The 20,454-nt window shown below is 38.2% G+C and overlaps 1 protein-coding gene across 2 annotated transcripts in view; it reads right to left on the bottom strand.

Annotated features, from left to right (window-relative positions):
- Nucleotides 1-20,454, bottom strand: part of colq (collagen-like tail subunit (single strand of homotrimer) of asymmetric acetylcholinesterase) — a 90,100-nt gene that overhangs the window by 3,295 nt on the left and 66,351 nt on the right. The window contains exons 12-17 of one of the 2 annotated variants that reach the window (XM_039737161.1): nucleotides 10,144-10,240; nucleotides 7,271-7,410; nucleotides 6,948-7,058; nucleotides 5,080-5,199; nucleotides 3,078-3,201; nucleotides 2,027-2,129 (exon numbers count right to left, since the gene is read on the bottom strand). In XM_039737161.1, the coding sequence (XP_039593095.1) occupies nucleotides 2,027-2,129; nucleotides 3,078-3,201; nucleotides 5,080-5,199; nucleotides 6,948-7,058; nucleotides 7,271-7,410; nucleotides 10,144-10,240 (695 nt within the window). The remainder of the gene's footprint in view (nucleotides 1-2,026; nucleotides 2,130-3,077; nucleotides 3,202-5,079; nucleotides 5,200-6,947; nucleotides 7,059-7,270; nucleotides 7,411-10,143; nucleotides 10,241-20,454) is intronic. The other variant, XM_039737162.1, reaches the window with a different exon arrangement.

The raw sequence follows: 20,454 nt of genomic DNA, 5'->3' as shown, positions 1-20,454 counted from the left end.
GCCCTCCAGTATAGGGAATGGACAAACTGCACTGCGCCATTTATACCAGTTCAAGCTGAATTTAATACGTAACCCAATTAAAAACTGGTCTTGTAAAATATATCTGCATCTAATCCATAATATCTGATAGTATCTGTCTCTGCTTCATGTCAGTTCATTTATTGCTTCAGTGAATGTTTGGTATTCCTTTATTGTATCTTTAATGTACTGTCTGTCTGTCTGTCTGTCTGTCTGTCAGTAATGCTGTATTTCTGTGGTTTACTGTCTGAAGGCATATATGAGTTTAAATGAACTGCAAACATAAAATTCGAGTTTAAATGAACTGCAAACAACATAAAACTTCTGCAGGTTAAATCTGATCAGGTCTAAGCTATTTATCGTTACAGAGCACAATGCAGCAAGACTTGTTTCATTACATACTCAGGTGAGTATTTCTTTAAATTCCATCTACATCAGGCCTTAGTAACTCAACAGTAAACATCTGATCACACAACAGCGGGTGACTATACAGCCACATAATGGCGGGCATGGTAAGTGTCAGGCCACAGTGTGCATTGAGTCTGCTGGAGAAGCTGATGGTGAGTGAGTACCACTTGCGCCTTTACAACCTGACCGAGCTCAGAAAGCAAAAGCGGTCAGTTTCATAAAGGTCTGGTTAGAAGTCTACAAAGAAATGTTGAAATTAAGTAACATCAAACCGAAATGCTTGACCAAATAGTACAGAGAGTATGAAAACAGAAAAGGACACAAGAGGTGTGTTCAGCGTCAATGATAGAAAATTACATATCAAAAAATTCAACAATCCAAAACATCCAGAAAATAAACTATTCTTAGACTATGCAGAAAATTGAGCAAATAAGATTGTCTCCTACTGAATGATGACGACAAGTTTACTGGAGCTACAGCCATGAAAATCAACTACCAGTAGTTTTCAAAATATTAGAGCAAAACTCACTTTGCAGGGGCATGTTGGGAGCAGCACTGATAGCACGTTGCTGCACCCACCACACGACAAACCAACTGGATTGGGTCCTGAGTATAGTGGGTGACACCTCAGCACCACACTAGAACAATATGAGATTTCTTTTAAGGTGACTGGAGTGCCACTCCTGCCACCAACCCCCCATGTTTTCCCTGTAAGTTGGAGGACCTGCTTGCATGGCTGGATGCAGATCAACGTCATACCCAGGACAGAGCAATCGTAGGTTAAGGGCCTTGCTCAAGGGCCCAGCAGAGTAGAGTCAGTTCTGGCATTTATGGGATTCAAAACGGCAACTTTCCGATTGCAGGCACAGATCCTTAGCCTGACAGCCATGCGATTGTTACAGACAGACTTGAATTGTAATTCCCTGATTTCTCCAACAAATGGAAGTGATAAAGGGTTACAGCTATGGCAAGGCAAATTAACATTTACAGATACTGTACTTCAAAATTCATTTTCAGATACCTTCAATGCATTTAAGAGTATCTGCAAAAACAACTATTTCAAGATGTCTTAAATTCCTTTTAAAATGTGTGAAATATACTAATTCAAAATATCTTGAAATGGTTGTCTGGTTTTCCATGCCCATTTTACCTGACTGGTCAAAAGCTTTGGCAGCTGACTTAAAAACTCATGTATATTTTCTCCTGGATCCTTATGTGGTCAGATGAGTTGTGAGCACTTAGGACTGTATGAATGCTGAATAATGTACAGTACATCACACTGGTTACTGTACTGAATTTTTTGTATTTAATTTTTCTTAGGAGTATATGTTGCGGATACTATTACAGTGTATGTAATGCATGTCTGGTAGCTTTAGTGGGAAAGTGTGAATAAGACTTTTGCTGTCTTTGAGACAAATAGCAGTAACACAACTAAGCTAAACTAGCGTGATTGGTTCAAGAAAGGAAGATTCACCTGAAACTGTTTAAATTAACCCAAATCTGTTTGAAATATTCTTGTTCTAAAGAGCAACTTATTTATACAGTACACGTGGATGTCTTAAAAAAGCTTTTTATTTCTAAAACTTTAGAAAGTACTTACCCAGGAAGATATGTTTTGCAAGTCTGATAACCAAAGTCTTTGCCATCACACTCTTCAACCCCATCATGCCGATATCCATCCCCACAATAAGCATGTTTGCATTCTGAAAAAATGTAATATACATGAATAATATTACAAACAATATTCATCCATCAATCCATGTTCTGGACTCCCTTATATACATTACTAGTTTAAAGTCTTGAGAAGGCAGCGTTTATCCCGGTGGCACTGGGCATAAAGATACAAATTACATTCACTCTTATGTGCTCACGTGTGTTATAAATGAGTTCCAATTGTAGCAAATGAATAAGCACTCGACTTGCAGCAGTCATTTTTTACCAAGGTATAACTCTCTTAAATTTAGATAGGTATTGCCCCTTTGACACTAGATCTGGGGGAGTAGCCATGGGATGCACGCTACGTCCCCCGGAACACTTGGTGGCAGCTCACCTGGGTTGCATCAGGGCCACAGGCATGGGACTTCGGAGCACGTGGTCGCCGCCAGGGGGAGCTGCAAGACTTCCTGATCCCGTGTTGGCGGTAATGCAGTCCCACCCGGAAGTGCAGCCTAACTTAGGTTAACTGCCACCTAAAGCACTTCCGGGTGGGCTATAAAGGGAGCTTGCGGCCACTACTCAGGGCGCCAGAGTCGAGAGGAGTAGGAGGACGAAGCTGACTGCGAGGAGTGGAGGAAGAACTTTTGTTTTGGGGTTTTGATTTTAGTGTTTGTGTGCTTTTTGGGACTATGCTGTGCCTGTGGGACACGGGGAAGACGTACCCCACAGGTGAAGAAAAAGAATCTTTTGGTTTAGTTTTCACATGCCTCCGTTGTCAGTCTGTGTCGGGTCGGGTGCCTATATAGCGCCTTTCACAACATATATAAATATGTACGTATGTATAAGACAGCTAAAAAAGCAATTCACTGTAAAATCACATAAAAGTCCTTTGATCATAATAAAAAAAAACATTTCAGTCGGTGGTGTCTCGTTATTTTCAAATTAAGTGCCGCTAGGCTACAAGGTCAGGAATCAGCAGCATGCCTACAACTTACTGATGCAGCCATCAGTAACAATCTTGTTGCCATCATCACAGTCTTCATCATTAAGCTCCTGCACAATTCCATCCCCACAAAAACCTTCCGGTTCAGGGCTTTCAACAGACTGGTATGGTGTCAGCTGTGGGGAAAAAAAAAGATAAAGGTTGGTGTACTGCAGTTTTAATTTCTGAAAACTGGTGCTCTGGGCTTTATGATGGCAACAGAAAACAACAGAAATTGCACTTAAATCGATGAAACATTTAGAGTGGCTTTATATATTTGGTTAAACTGAATGAGATAATGAAAAAATTAACAAAGTGATCAAACCTTAATTTCCCATAGACAGAGAAAATTAAGATACACTACTACACAAAAGCAAAATGTAGGACTCAAAACAAGTGATGAGTAAACCTCACTGAATTGGCTTTGCTGCAAGTCTGCAAAAATGTTTGGAAACTTTGCTGAACTTGCTGAGGTGCACAGAAGTCAACGGGAAAGGACTAAATAAACGAGTTCTGAGTGGAATGTAATGGTGGAGTGGTCATTTAAGTGTCCCTTGGGTCTAGAGGTGTGTATGCCAAGTATGCTAGAATGACTATAGTGGCCAAAAATGTGACCTGAGCTGTGAGGCAGCAGCGCTAAACACTGCGCTATCCTGCCTCAAACAATAAAAGATACAGATGGAACCAAAACCCCAAAAAAATGCAACAACTAACATTAGATATCATTGCACTCATAGAGGTCTAATCTTCGAGGCAGTGATGGCCTCCACCACAAAGCAGGTAGTGCAAGCCAATCTTAGAGGCCTGCCAGATGTGCGCCTGGTCCATATAAGAGAAGGGGTTGTGACGCAGCGCAGAGTCAAAACAAACCTTAAACCCGGTGAAATAATAATAGAAGAAAAAAATGTATTACTGTTTACAGGACAATTCTATCTATTTGATGGAAGAGAAAAGTGAAAAGCTTCTGCACAGATAAATCGGATGTCGCTGGCATGTCTTTTTTCATCTATCAAAAAGATAGAAACATCTTGTAACAGTTATACAGTACAGGCCAAAAAAAATAAATAAAACCATTTCAGGTGACTACCTGTTGAAGCTCATCGAGAGAATGCCAAGAGTGTGCAAAGCAGTAATCAGAGCAAAGGGTGGCTATTTTGAAGAAACTAGAATATAAAACATGTTTTCAGTTATTTCACCTTTTTTTGTTAAGTACATAACTCCACATGTGTTCATTCATAGTTTTGATGCCTTCAGTGAGAATCTACCAATGTAAATGGTCATGAAAATAAAGAAAACACATTGAATGAGGAGGTGTGTCCAAACTTTTGGCCTGTACTGTATGTATCTTTTGTTATTATTCTTTTACAGGGTCTCACAAGTTTTGTGACTCTGGGAGGGATCGGGTTGCTTTGGGGTTTGTATTGACTTGGGCACCATAGAACATGGCCAATTGTGTATGCGTTCAGCCTGCACCCCCCACCACTTATATGGTCCCAGCACGCAGCTGCCAGGACTTGAAGATCAGCTTGCGTTTCTCCGTACTGGCAATTCTTGCATGATGTGTGAAGAAGATTGGCCGATGATGTGCCTAAAAGACGTATGCTTACTGTATGCAAGTGTGAAAATAATGTGCAAGGCTGCTAAAGATCTGTCATATCATGCAGGCCTCGCCAATCAACATGTGGCAATGGGAAAAAAATATTCATCTAGGCAAGCCGTTTGGAGAATTTCTAGAAAAATATTTGGGGAAAAAGGTCACTAAAAAACACAAATTTTGTCAATCAACACTAGTGACAGTAAAGTATTTAATACAATATTCTTTGTATGTGTGACATATGACAAATAAAACTGAGCCTGAACATCCTATATAGTAGAATGTCTTCACAATAAATACCAACATCAAAAAAATAAGGAAGAAAAAAAAAATCTCTTTTTTGGTAAAGAATCACAGGAAAACCAAGGAGCAGCATAGTTTGAGTTACTGTAACAAATTAAAAAATAAAACTGGAAAATACCTGAACTGGAAACCATCCTTCCGTATCCTTAAAATAAAGTGACTTTTGATCTCTTCTGAAAGCCAGTGCATTGTCAGTGTTTAGCCTGTCCAGTTCATCTTGATTATTTACCACAAAAATCTATAGGATAAAGAATGTAAATCAACTATTATAGACAACTTAAAAAGAACTTTAAACTATATAAAAGTATTTCATGTTTTAAACTGACATTTTGGACTTGAGAAGAAGCACTTTTATGCACAATGGTTACAAAACCATACAAGTCATCCCACAGTCTCAAAATAAAATAATCTAATCAGCAGTTTCTTTGTCTCTACTTTTATACCTACTGGCATCAGATATCTTTAAAACAGAAAAAAACGTAAAGATTTTTAACAATTGGAATAGGCAGGGTGGATGGATAAACGGATGAGTGTTTTTATGACTATATCAGTGAATTTTATTGTGTTCAATGCATTCCTCTATTTGCCTGGAAGTTACAGAAAATGGAAATCCATCAACAGCTTTTAATGGTAAAGATGCTAGGTCTTTATCCATCCATCCATCCATCGATCCATCCATCCAATCATCCATTTATTTTACTGTAATTTTTTCAGCATATAATCACAGTCCTCCTCAGTCTTTTCAGGTAGAATGGTGGCACAAGTCAGGAAACTGCTCTGGTTAAAGAACACACATTCACTTTGTTGTCCATTAGTCCTCAGTGTTACATCCATCCATCCATCCATTATCCAACCCGCGATATCCTAACTACAGGGTCACGGGGGTCTGCTGGAGCCAATCCCAGCCAACACAGGGTGCAAGGCAGGAAACAAACCCCGGGCAGGGTGCCAGCCCACCACAGGGCACACACACACACACACACACTAAGCACACACTAGGGACAATGTAGGATCACCAATGCACCTAACCTGCATGTCTTTGGACTGTGGGAGAAAACCCACTCAGACATGGGGAGAACATGCAAACTCCACTCCACACTCCGGGAAGCGAACCCAGGTCTCCTTACTGTGAGGCAGCAGTGCTACCCACTGCGCCACCGTGCCGCCCTCTTCAGTGTTCCCCACATACTAATTATTTTTGCAATGTAACACTATTGTTTATATCAAGTCCATGCTAGTGTTAGAAACCCATTTTTGCAAGGAGTTGCTATATGATGTGATGTGTCCCCTGTTGTCAAGTAGTTGCCAGGAATGAATAAAGTGCACAGGACAAGGACAGTACCCAGCAAGGTCCCTAAAGAGCAAACATTACACTGCCAGTGAAAGTATGAATTTATATAACAATAAGAAAGAACTGCACTGTTTGGGGACACGAGGCCTTTCTGTTGTGGTTGATGCTCTGGAAACAGATTATGGCACCCTGAGGAGAACCTGGAGATATTTGCTGAAAACACTAAAGAGCAGGCATCCCATCACATGCCAGGGATTTTTAATCTTCTATTCACAAAGAGAATGAGGTCATGGATGGCTGGATGGAATCCAGTTCACCTCCATGCTGGCAGATGACAGCAGGCTGCTGATAGCTGGGATGGGCTTTTAGGATGCCCTGAATACCTGGCTCTTCAAAGGCTACTGATGCCACAGAGGTGCACAGAACCCAATAATCTATCCTGGTGATCATATAGGCAAAGAATGGCCACCATAGACTCTGAAAATAACTCTAGGACTTGACCAGATGTTAAAACATGCCAAGGATCTAAAGCAAGCTTGAGGCAGAAGTAAACTGAGAGTAAAGTCCAGAGAAGAGATGGCACTACAGGGTAACTGGTGGGACAGAAAGGCTAGGATCAAGACTCAGATATAGGGAAAAAGGTAGAAAGGGGGTGCTTAGGTAGTACAGAAGAGGAAGGTTAGTGGACAGCTCACCTTATCTAGAAGACAGACGTCTAAGACTTGTTCAGCCAGGCCCAGAGTGGCATCAGGGATTGGGTTTGTTCTAATTGTTCTTATTTTGCGTGCTCCCTTGTGTGCTTTATTCTGCAATAAACACCATTGGTATAGCTTCTGGCCTTGATTTATTTATTGTAGATGTGGAGAGCTGCCACAAGTGTGCCCTCTACTGTTACTAATGATGCGTCTTCATGTACAGCATATGTTTATGGTACTACATTTCTACATAGATTGATCAAGAGAGTAAGCCTCTACAGACATGTGGTCAGCCTCCACTGTATGGAAATCCAAACACTTACCACTGGCACTTTAGGGTAGTTGACGCCAGGCAAAGGCTCCTCATATGGAGGGCTATTCACAGTTACCGGTGGGTTACAGTAGCATCGGCCTGGAATTCCAGGAAGTCCTTTCTCACCTTTTTGTCCCATTATTATTCGACCTAGGAGTTTCAGGTGAAAAAGGACAAACTGAAAGCAGTTGTTAAAAGAAATAAAAGAAAACCAATAACATGTTATGGAAATGTTATAAAACGCTAGTCTACTATACCAACCGCATTGTACCATTTAAAATAATTTCAGGCACATATTGCAAAAATATAAAGATGGCTGACATAATTACTGATTCACTTTTCAAAGCCTTGTTTAATTAATAATGACATACATTACTACAACCTTGGAATTACAGCATCCACGTTTGTATGTTTATTATTCCTTCAAGTACAGAACAGCTAGTATAACCTTTTATATTCTTTCTACTTTTCTACTGGATCAGTACACTCCACAGTCTCTTGTGAAATGATTTGCACCACACTACCTCTCTCTCACTTTTACAATTAAGACCCCGATATCCGTAAGTCCAATTGGGCATTGGCATTAAACCAAATCTATTTTTAAGCATTTAGACTGCACAGTTAATATGCATTAGAAGGTACTGATTTTCTGCATTATGTATAAAAATCTGTATAAAAAATCAAAAAATGAACAAAAATGAAGATAATTATTTTAAAGCACAAAGAAAAAATGAAATTAACACAATAATAAAATTAAAATACGATATAGCAAACATGACCGATAGTGTTTCTTCTCAGCAGTGTTTTTTGCGGTAAGTTTAATGTAACTTGCCAGAATGATATTTATTACCTACATGGAGTCTGATTAAAGTGGCTGTCACATTTAGGAAGTGGTAATCAGAGCTGGAGGTTTGACAAACTGCTGATGCAATCTGCATGAAGACTCTTGGCATGGCCATCCGTTGTTTCAAGCACCACGGCGTCAAGCTGATTTTCACACTGAGAGTTTGTTAACTACAGAAATCGATGCACCATCCAAACATAATTTTTATTCTATTTATTGTATTTGTGGAGAAAACTGTTTAATAATAAATGCTGTATTATAATTGCAAAAAAACGATTAACACACCATCATTTTTCACTTAGTATTTCAGTGACACATTTGTGGGGAATCGTTACTCACTATCAATCATTTTAATGATGATAAGTAATGGCAGCCACATCTTACATCATCAGACAGCTCCAGGCCAGATCTGCCGAAGCGAAGGTTCTTTAATAGCATTGCAGTGTGAATCTTTCTGTTGATCTAAGCCACTCCAAGTCATCTATGGTCCATTTTCAAACATTGTTAATCTGAACTAATCATGATCAAAGCAATAATGATCCAAGGAAGAAGTGCCACTCCATTACTAGGCACATTCAGGCATAAGTCGACACCTACACACATATTAGGTCAATTTAGAGTCATCAGTTCTCAGTTTCATCAAGCTTATAGTCTGAAAATTTGACTAGTCATACATGATCCTTTAAATATCATCGTGAGGAATGATGGAAATTCATCCATTCAATCCCTGAGCTCACTTATTCCATTACATGGTAGTGGGGAGACGGAGCCAGACCAGCAGGTGCAAGGCAGGAATAAAACTTGGATGTGACTCTGATTACTCATTTACGCTGGCCAAATTAGACTTGTCAATCTGCTTATCTTTAGGATATGGAAGGAAGCTTAAATCTGGAGAAAAGCCAAACTGACGAAGATAGAAAGTGTAAACTTTGCACAAAAATCAAACTGAAGTCCTGGAAATGTGAGCTGAGATATCAGCACTGATCATTGTGCCACTGTGCAGCTCTTTAATATACAATAATTTTGTCTTGATTTGTTAATTCAGAGAAAACTTAATGTGATCCTGGCATTTGGTCACCTATTAAAGGAATACTCCACACAAAAAGGATATTTTTTATATGTTACTCACCCCATGTACTGAGGGCTGAGAAGAAAGTTTAATCTCATGTTTTATTGCAGAAAAAAGAGAAAAGAATTTATGATAAAACAGGAGCCAATAATGATGTATGATAATGCTGTACAACCACAAATGAAGAGAAAAAAGAAAATCTCATGTTACTTGTGTGGCATGGTCCACATGTCAGTTATCCAGTCGCATGATGGAAATGTGCACAGCACATGTCTTTTTATTAAATATATCCTTTCAGAAAAACAAGTGCACATCAAAAACAGGAAAATAAAACCTCATGGGAACTGCCTTTTTAAATTCAAGACTGGAATCGACCAATGAATGAGAAGGAGTGGCGGGTCTTTAATTCATAAAGGCAATCCCACCAAACTTTAGTTCCCAGTCTTTGACTGGTGTTAATTTAGGATAAGTTTAACAATATTGTGCCATAAAGGTATTATGCACATTTCAAGCATACAGCTGGATAACTAACATGTGGATTATACTGCGTGAATAACGTAAGACTTTTCAGATTGTTATACAGCATAACTCATTAATGGTTTCTATTATATCATAAACTTTTTTCTCCCCATTCTGCATGAAACGAGATTAAAAATTTTCTTGGCCACCAGGTGGTAACATTTAAAAATACATAATATTGGTGTGGAGTTTTCCTTTAACACTGTTGTTTCATTTTTAATACAATTTGTATTTGCTTCTGGTCTTCTCAGATGCCTTTTTCTATGCTGAACCCTCCTATTTGACCACATAGCTTATTTCAATTTTAGTTCAACATTACAGATGTAAACGTAATTTGTATTTCATTCAGTCTTAGCTTACTTGTTATGCACTTCAAATAAATGCTACAAACATATCTAACGAGGAACAAAATATCTGGCAAGGCCTTAAATGCCTAAGATTTTGCTCTTACCTGATCCAGGAAGTCCAGGTGGGCCTGGATGACCAGTAGCTCCAGGTGGACCAACAGGGCCAATTGGACCAGCATGCCCAGTTTCTCCCTTTTCTCCCTAAAGACATACATAAAAATGCATGATTTTAAGGTCTGGTAATAATCAAACTATTTGTTTTTGTATATTCATGACCAAATACATCAAGCTATTACATTTTATCATTAATGAAGACTTAGAAATAAAATTTACTTATCATTCATGGGAAGCCAAAATAAAAAAAAAAATCCAACTTGAAGTTCTAAAAGCACATCTTCTATCAGGACAGAATCCCAGGGGAACCCCTAGCAAGTACAAATGTACTCCATGGGTGAAAGAGATAAATGCCTCACTCTTATTTTTATGTAGGCCATAACAAACAGATCCAGAGTTTGACTTTTATTACTTTAAAGTTTCAATGAGCTTAATATGTATGCAGGTCATAATACTCCTAAAAACATTCATTGCTTCATTTGCTTGCTTCCTTAGAACTGTAAAGTATTTAGCTTTCTAATAAACAGCAAACCAGAGTGAATTCTGACCAAGTGTTTTATTAAAAAGGCCTCATGGCTGCTTGAATCAGCTATTTTCCTTGCCTCTTGGCTCCTTTCGAGTGCTGTCCGTTCCTGATCCTTCAAAGAACCAGTTATGACTGATCAGTTAACAGTAACCAAGTCTGAGAGTAGTGACATTTAGCTTCTTTCTTCTCTGGAAAAACAGGGGAAGCATAAGAGAACAATTAACTCTGCTGCCTCAGAGCTCCTGGAGACTAGGCACAAATCCTGGCCTGGTTACCATGAGGACTCTGCACATTCTCTCCATGGGGCGTTTCTTGCTGGTTTTCTATCCCAATCACTTACTTGTGGTAGGGTACGAAGGTGACTGTTTTTAGACTGTTTATTACATAGAGCGTAACAGAATGCCCCAAATCCCATACTCATACCCCACTGTCTGGGTTGACTGCTAATATACAGTACTTCAATATTTAACTCTTTCTTTTACATCTGTGACCCTATAATTAGATGGACTACCAGAACAAGTGAGAGAAACAGTTACACATTTATTCATAATTAAACTTAAGTATCCCAATTGTGCCAAAAACATAAGCAAATTCACAAAGAGTGTTGGAAAATAATACAACCTGATAATAAGCAGTTCACCTTGAATCCACAATGCTTACTACCAGGTGGCTCTCTGTCGTACAATGATTGCTCTCTGTTCCAGCTTGGTCTTTGCTATGCTATCATATGGCTATCGAATGGAGTGAGAAATGGCCTGTCCTCCTCCATGGATGGAACAGCGGAGAGATGCTGAGGAAGATGGTATCTCCACAGGATGGAAAATGGCAAATGAGAGACTGTAATGTGAAAACCTCCATTTATTACGGTTCTGTAACCCATGAAATACCTCCTGGACCCAAGGCGGGATTAAGACCCCCACAGGCTCCTGGGTAACTTAGCACTTTAACAGAAAATTGGCCAAATTTTGAAAATGCAGAGCATGGACACCAGGCCAGTTATCACAGTATGGTATTTCTTACTTTGATTTTGGCATGAGACTCGATTACTTCATCACCCCTGGGAGACTGGGGTCACCTCAATCATTTTGGTGTTCAGATACTCCATTGTTTCATCAACAGGATTGGTGAAAGACCACCTGATGCACTCAGAACACCCTGAAGGTAGATCTGCTTCTGCCTGGTCCATTTCAGGGATGCAGCATTCAACCAATGAAACCCAGACCCTAGTTCAGCTGCATTTTTTTGTGCATGTATAACTCCACTCCAATTTTAGACATGAAAGAAAGGATGCACCACTAATTAAGCCTAAAACCGCCTTCTCAAGCTTGCTTTTCTTCCACAGTCATGCATTTACTTGTCCTTCCTGTCTAGGCTTTCTTCCTGGCAGGAACCAACCCCAGATAGAGCACCAGTCACTCACAGCAAGAAAATTTAAGGTAGACAATTAACTTAACCTGGACATCTTTGGAATATGAGAAGAAAAAGGAGTATCTGGAGAAAATACATTGAGCCCCCACAAATATTGACCCGACTCAGAAATGGGTCCCTGGATGGATGGATGAATGGAAGGAAGCAGTTTTTGACTCTGGAACACACTTAAAACATAATTCTTTGGTGTTCAGTAAAGACAAGAACTAGCAAGGAACAGACACTGTGAGAGAACAGACAAGGACATAATGACACAGGAGATCATTTAAAGGGGACAAGGCAAGGTGGGGCAAAATTACACCAATTTTTTTCATACTTTTTTTTACAAAGAGATTAGATAATGCATAGAAACAAACTATTATTAGAAAACAAGTCAAATAAAATCATTAGCGTAGTGATAAACCGTAAAGTAAATTGTGGAAGTAAAAAGAGCAAATTATCTCAAGTCTTTACTTCAGGGGCAGTTACTTTCTTTCTTTCTTTCTTTGTAGCTTTTGCATTTTATTGCTGCATAATCACCGATAGAAAAGTAGTGGAGTGATTCTTGTTGCTGCTATCCAGCTTGTAGACTTTTATGTCTAACTGATATCTTTTTGGCCATGTAGCCCATAGATGGAACATACTGCTGTAACTGACACACGGTGACAAATACAAAAAAAAAAAGAGGTCTGTGAGCGTATGAATGCAACATAACAAGCTATGTGCAAATCATCAGTGAATGGCGTGGAGATTACAAAATAAAATGAGTCCAGCTCCTACTATTCTTGACTTTGACGTGAAACATGAGTTGGCGCTTTGCTGAAAATAAACCTGGTCTTAAGAATGTATTCCAAAGTAATACAATAATTTTGTGAAAGAGCTATCTAAGATTCTTTCCTCTCAACACCAAATTTATAAGAAACATTATCTGTCCACCCATTTCCTGAACCTTTTCAATCTCAGCAGCTTAATCCTGACTACTGAAGCAATAAGAGTGATGTAACTCGGTTGATTTTGCTTTAGTGATATTGAGGTAGGTCATGGGAGGCAATAATAACATGAAAGCTTGAGCCTGAATGTTCACAGAAGTGTCAGGAGACTGTACTATATATCTTCAGTTATAGGAAGATGAAGGAAAGTGAATAGCTCCTAGTCAATGTCATGGTATTCTCTGGATCATACAATACAGGAAGTGCAGAGGAGCAACGAGACGCAATACACAACCCTGTTTATACCATAATGTATAAAGTGAGGGGTCATAGGACCAATATAGGTGTAATGTGAAAGTGATCAGAGCTCTTTAAGCATTTGAATGCGATGTTAAGGATTAATATTCATTACTGGCTCCTTTGTGTGTTTTGCCTTTCTCATAATTACATTATGTGAAAAAAGGTAACTGGTATACGATAAAGAAAGGGTGTTAGCTGAAGGTAGGACCCCTGAGCTTCTGCCTGGTGAAATTTACATTTGATATGGAGGTTATTTAAAAAAATATGATGTTTTTGGTCTGCGGTGGGCTGACTCCCTGCCCAGGGTTTGTTTCCTGCCTTGCACCCTGTGTTGGCTGTGATTGGGTCCAGCAGACCCCCGTGACCCTGTAGTTAGGATATAGCGGGTTGGATAATGAATGGATGGATGTTTTTGGTTAATAGATAGATAGATAGATAGATAGATAGATAGATAGATAGATAGATAGATAAACTGTCCAAAAAAGCTAAGCAGGTTGTCTGGTTTAAAAATTACACCAGTTTTTTAAGCCCTGCATTACAGCATGTTGCACGTACCTTTAGCAGAATATCTATTGTAATCAATAAACAAACACACATAGGAAAAATCTATGAGTTAAGTTAAGTTGTGTTTGTAAGAATTACTTATGAATGCTTTAAAATTACTTCAGTTTTTCTCAGGTGCCTCCTGACTGCCTGTACAAGAAACCCCCACAAATGATACACCATTCAGCTGATCTTGATGTCTAGCTCTGCCAGATGTTGAGCTCTAGAAGCAAAAAGCCTTCATGTTCAGGGTCATTTCTGGACCATGTTTTGTACAGGAAATTACACCCTTATGATAAAGAGTAAATCACTAGGTGTTTTCAGCAAAAATACAGTAAAGTATCTATCTATCTATCTATCTATCTATCTAATCAGAATGACTTAAAGTTGTCCATGCCATATTAATTGACCCCAGGGCTTTACCCCCTAATGAGACACAAGGGGTCAAAGTTACTCCTTCTCATACTTTAACTTAAAAACAAAATAGGGATTGATAATACAGGCATGTGGAGTGTCATTTTATGCTATTTTGAGGTTCCTGATCATGACTATAATACTTTCCAAATTGTATTCTTTACCGGTTGGTCCTAGCCCTCTAACTCCCAGAAGTTTAAAAATGACAAATTTCAAACATGGGGATATGGAGGATTATTTTAGACTATTTCAAGGTTAGTGATTACAAATATGATGTTATTTTTGATCCTTTACTAGAGATCTAACCCTCTATGGACCTCTATCAGAGGGTAAAAAATGACATATTTGTTTTACAACTGAGAATATTTAGGTGTTAAACATTTAAATTGAAACACTTATTTTAATATTTAAATATTAGATGCAACCACTGTATTATTGTTTATTATATACTTTTGAGCTACATCATTTGTATGAAAATGTTCTATGTAAATAAATGTTGTTGTGGTTCTATCTTTGAAGTAAATCACCACATTTCTTTTGAACACCCTGAATTTGGGGGGCTTATGCTAACTCAGACTATGTTTTCACTACTACTGTATATAATGTTGTGATGGCGTCATGTATAATGCTAATTCAGACTTTTTGACATACTGCAACTAAGACAACCATTACAACATACTGGTAGGCTTTAACATTACATAAATAAAATCTCATAGAAGAAATACAGTAAGTAAAGGCTCTGACAACTGGAATATAGCAGAAATTATAAATATTCGGAAAACAATATTTTATCAAAAAAAATCAGTTTTTTTCTTGAAGCAACAAAGTTTTCATTTACTTGCAAAAATTACTGACTTATTGTGATGACTGCTTATAATATATAAAGCTTAATAACATACAATTGCTCTGCTGGTTACCTGCTTCAGTTGAAGAGTAAAACATTTTTATGTGGCTTGTTTGTCGCATGAGGTAGCTAAATGATTAATTTTAGTATGTTGTTCAGCTCACAATTATGCAACCCAAGAGTTTGTAACTATATTTAACCAAATCAACTGCAAGATTGAGTTTCTATATTTTTAGTAGATAGAGATGTCACTTCATCAATGTGGTTAGGCTCCAGTTTAGCTAGAAGCTGTTGCCTTGTTCAGATCAAATGAAAATTACTTACTTTTCTTCTTAAAGCTTAGTTTCCTTAGTGAAAAAGAGCAAAGTAAAATATATTTTAAAGCTATGTCAGTTGCTTGCTCACTAAGAAGCAAGTGGGTGGCACGTCAGTCTTGTCCCTGCCAGTATGGAGTTTGCATGCTGGGTTTTTCTTCCTAAACAAAGCATGCTGGTTATTTCACTCCAGTCTGGCCCAGTGTGAGTTAGCTCTGTGACAGACTTGTATCCCTTTCAGGATTGGTTCTTTTTTTAAACCCAAGAATGATATGATTTTTTTTTCTGGTTTCATAGGGCTTTGTATTAAAATTAAAAAATTCAAAATGTTTATAGATAATAAAATGATTGACAGAATTATATTAAAGGTATGGAGAAAAGGCAATCAACATGAGTGGTACTAAATGGAAATCTTGTTACATGAGTGATAAAATGTTCACTAAAACCTAAGAAATATGCCACAGATATATTTATTTTGTGTGTTGCATTTTTGTCAGTTGTTCTGAGGAGACACGTAAGTATGAATTTCATTCATTATACTATGTACATATGACAGTAAACTTGACTTGAATAGTGGGATGAAGACCTCTGTAAATGTGATGGCTTCTAAAAACCTGATTTCTAAAAGGCCTGCCCACGTGGTTTAGATCAATCTTCATTAACCAATGACACCATGGGAAAGACACAGCAGAGGCACTGTTCATAAGGCTACTGGTCATAGTGATTGACCTCCACTTTCACATAAACCTCCAAATTAAATGCACAAGCTAATCATAAATTTATATTCTATGTCATAAAGGGTACACAGCAATCCATAGTATGAGATATTTGAATAGCCTTTGTCCATTACTTGTTAAGACATAAAGAAATAAACTACTATGCCAATTCAAGCATAAGCACTTGGCAAACTCAAAATATATTTCTCAAATTGTTCTAGGAATATTTAGACGAATCAATCTGCTATCCTGGAAGCCAGCCTAGCCACTTCTGACAAAATGGCATCCTCCTCAGTTACAGGATGAGACTGGAATATCCTTCCTCTTCCCAAAAGAACAGCTGTTGAGCCACATACTACAGAATACAAGAAGCTATAATTGCTTGCTTTTAAAGTTAATTTACTGGATGTCCACAGATTACTTTTAAAAATTAAATATGTTTTGTTTTAAAAGAAAAAAAGGTAAAGTGACCTGGAACATAAGTGCTTCATACATACATACATACACACACATATATATATATATATATATATATATATATATATATATATATATATATACGTATATACACACATATACATACATATATACAGTATATATACATACATATACATATATATATATACATACATATACATATATATACATATATATGTCCAGACACCTGCTTAATACAGTTCAGAGTTGTGGGGTTGTAGCTTTGCCTATCCTGATAGCACTGGAAAATAAGGTGGCTGCATCACAGTCCATCACAGAGCACAATCAAGCACACACCCAAATTGACTTGAAGTTAGAGTCACCACTGATGGTGACATTAAAAATGCATTGTCATCCTTTCTCTTAGTCAGAGCTCACAGGGAGACAGGGAGACTTGCAGCCCATCGTATGACAATAGGGAACAAAGGCCAGAAACGTACCTATGAAACTTATGTATGAAAATACATTTATAAATAAACATTACCTAACTGAGCATTTTGCACATTTTCTTTCCGCTTAATATTTTTTATTAAATTATCATATGCACTGATACAAACTGTAAGGCAGGATAATCTCAGATGTCTATGTCATCCTGTCCCAGTGCCTCACCATAACTTTCCCAAGCATGCATTATTACTTTTATAAATTATTTATTTGCACTATAATAAAGCTGATTGGTGAGTTTCCAGCCAATGCTTAATCACTGGTTTTGCCACCTGCTTCCATATGAAGTTCTAAATGTAAATGTTATCTATAATCATTTTTCCTTATATGTTTTCCTTTCCATACACCTCACCTACTGTAGTAGCACTGAGCAGAACACAAAGTCCCCTGGTGAATGCTCTTTACTTTCAACAGTAAAGTCTGCAGCCACTCAGTATGTTTGTGTGAATCAAAGGAATAACCAATAGATGACCCACTTCATCTTCTCTAAAGCATACACTGAGCGGTCACTTTATTAGGAGCACCTACCTTTCCAATCTCCTTGACAGTTCATTCATTTATTAAAGTGCCAAGTTAGAAACACATTGTAAATAGTAGTAAATCTTTCGTTATTCTCAATATTTCATAGGGTCTGATGTTTTTCTAATTCAGGAAAAGGGAGGTGTCAGAATCCTTTAAGATTTATTTTGACTCATAATTGTGCAATTAGCCATGCAGCGTAGTTACTAGAGAGTAAGTGCAAAGAGATCAATGCTATATACTTTGCATTTATCTCCCTACTTGAGTTTTGGAGTGCCAGCAGTAAATGTATGCATAGAAGTGTGTGCCAACACAGCTACAGAGCCTGTGTATTTACTCATGGGGCTGTCCCTGTCACAAATCGATTTATCTACATAGCAAGAAGCAAAACAGGCTTAATCAAGCATAGAAGGTATAACTTACAATAAACTTATGCAGAACAATAAAGTATTTTAACAATATTCTCATTATGGTCAGTTAAGGAACACCTCAAATTAAAATATTTTACGGGTAGTCACATATTGAAATCATGTATGGAGTAAATTATTCACACATCTGTGAAACAGGTTGGGCAGTGCCGTAAAGAATGAGCTTGAATACACTTACCATACACAGATGTCAAAGTTCTGCACGTATATGATCAGGTAGGGCAACCCTATCCAACATGGCTGCTAAAGCTCTATGATGGGACACTGATCTCACAAAACATCTTGGGGTGCTGGAACAAAAGTTTACCTAAGCCAGTTGCGTGGTAGATTTTTAGGAAATCTTTTTGATGAACATGGTTGCAACTGAACCTAGAAAATTTGCTGTAAAAATTTCTTTAGGTTATTTCCCTAAGCAACACCATTCATGAGCATATTAGAATCAGCATCCTTACTGGGGGTTTTCCCACATGGCGGATGTTGTTTTCAGTGGAGTCTAATGCCCAAAGTCTGATAGTTTAGCCTCAATCTCTAAATCACTGTGTGATACTTAGAAAGATCCTTAACCTGCTCCAAATGCAACAAAAAAAATCATAAAAGTAATTGTACTGTACCTAATGTATGTACTTGTAAACTGCTTTGGAGTGATGAGCAGTTTGTGGATGATTGTGAATGACCTGAAGAACACGTAGCCAATGACAGAAATGTGGTTGGAAACGGCTGCTAAAGATGACTGATACAACTTATCCAGAGTAACAGCCAACTTAACATAAAGTTTATGAACAAAGAATAACAGGATGCACACCTACTTATACCTTGTCACAATTGGTACAATTGGTTTTACTTGTGCTATAGCTAAAACAGAAGTTCAAGCGGGTACGAATATGATGAATACCCAGGTAATTTCATAGGTCTTCCCACTAAACATCAGCAGTATATGCTTATAGTATTAGTGCAACGACATGGGATGTTTATTTCATGGTGCACATTTGGTCTTTATTCTATTACTAGAACAATGTCCAAATGCCACAGGATGTGAATATCATTACTGATCAAATGTCTGCTTTCATGGTTAGTTAAACCCTAATTTCAGTAGGATAATGCCCAATGGCATAAGGCTTTGAAAATCCAGAAATGATTCCAAGAAGCAGACAGTAAGTTCAGTTTAAAGTACTGACCTACATATTCAACACATGTCAATCAAGAAAGCAACTGTGGGAAGGTTTGGATGAAGATATTTAGGGAAAAGATCATCACCAGCTAAATGGCAGACATTTTGAGCATATTAGAGTGGAAACTGGCAACTGTCCAGTGCTCAGTGATTGACACTTAGACCTGACGAGCACAGGCTGTTGGGAAGGCAAATGGGGAACAGTATGGGAAAGATGCTTTATAAATTAAATCAAATCAAATCAGTAGTAGATACACTTTTTGTGCTGATTTCTGGGGAAAATAGCAAGTCTAAATGAACATGAAATTGAACAAAGTGTGTTTTAAGGATATCAGAAGTACTGGTCCATAAACACACCAGGGTCATTGCACTTGGGACAATAAGATGCAAAAGCAAAATGTTATCTGATCCACTTGCCCTCTACAGCTCACCCCCTCACACTTCCTCCAGGCTCTCTCTCCCCCTTTCTCATTTCTGCACTCAAGCATGTCATCAACACCTCAATATGCATAGGGACACTTCACATAACATTCAAACAGGCTGTCAGATAACCTCACTACTCAAAACACCCAACCCACATTCAACCCATCTCTGGGAGTCTATCACAGACCAGTCTCCCTTCTTTCTCTTTATCTAAAACTACTGAAAGTGCTGTCTTCACTCAGTTCTCTTCTTCTGCACAACAATCTGCTCAATCCTAATCAATTTGGCCTCAAGAGGGGCCAATCCACCCAGACAGTGCTGTTGATTGTTGATGACACAATATGGTTGGCTAAAGCTGCCACTATGCCACCTGTGCTCATCCTTCTTGAGCTATCTTCTGCTGTTAATAACGTAAACCATCAGATCCTTCCACCTGACCTCTCATTACTGGGAATACTCTCCGACAGTTTGAGTCTTATCAGGAAGATCCTGTCAGGTGTCAAAAAGAGGCGAGCTGTCAGTCACATCAGCTGAGCACTGGGATGTCTCAAGGATCAGTTCAAAGTCCTCTCCTCTTCTCTGTGCACACCTCCTCTCTATGTCATATTATCAGTTCTACAATTTCTCATCGCACTGCTCAGCTCCCCTTGTCATTCTCTCCTGAAGGCAAAGCATCCTCTGAAGGAATCTCAGCATGGATAAAGGAGCACCATCTCCAGCTTAACCAATTAGCACATAACCTTGAGGTGACAATTGATGACCAGCTAACTTTTGCTGATCACATTTCAGTAGTCTTCCTTTCATACAGATTCAATTTGTAGAACATCTACACTATCAGACCATAGCTGA

This window comes from Polypterus senegalus, chromosome 15 (genome assembly GCF_016835505.1).
Source record: "Polypterus senegalus isolate Bchr_013 chromosome 15, ASM1683550v1, whole genome shotgun sequence".
NCBI lineage: Eukaryota > Metazoa > Chordata > Cladistia > Polypteriformes > Polypteridae > Polypterus > Polypterus senegalus.
This window is presented reverse-complemented; position numbering and strand designations above follow the sequence as displayed.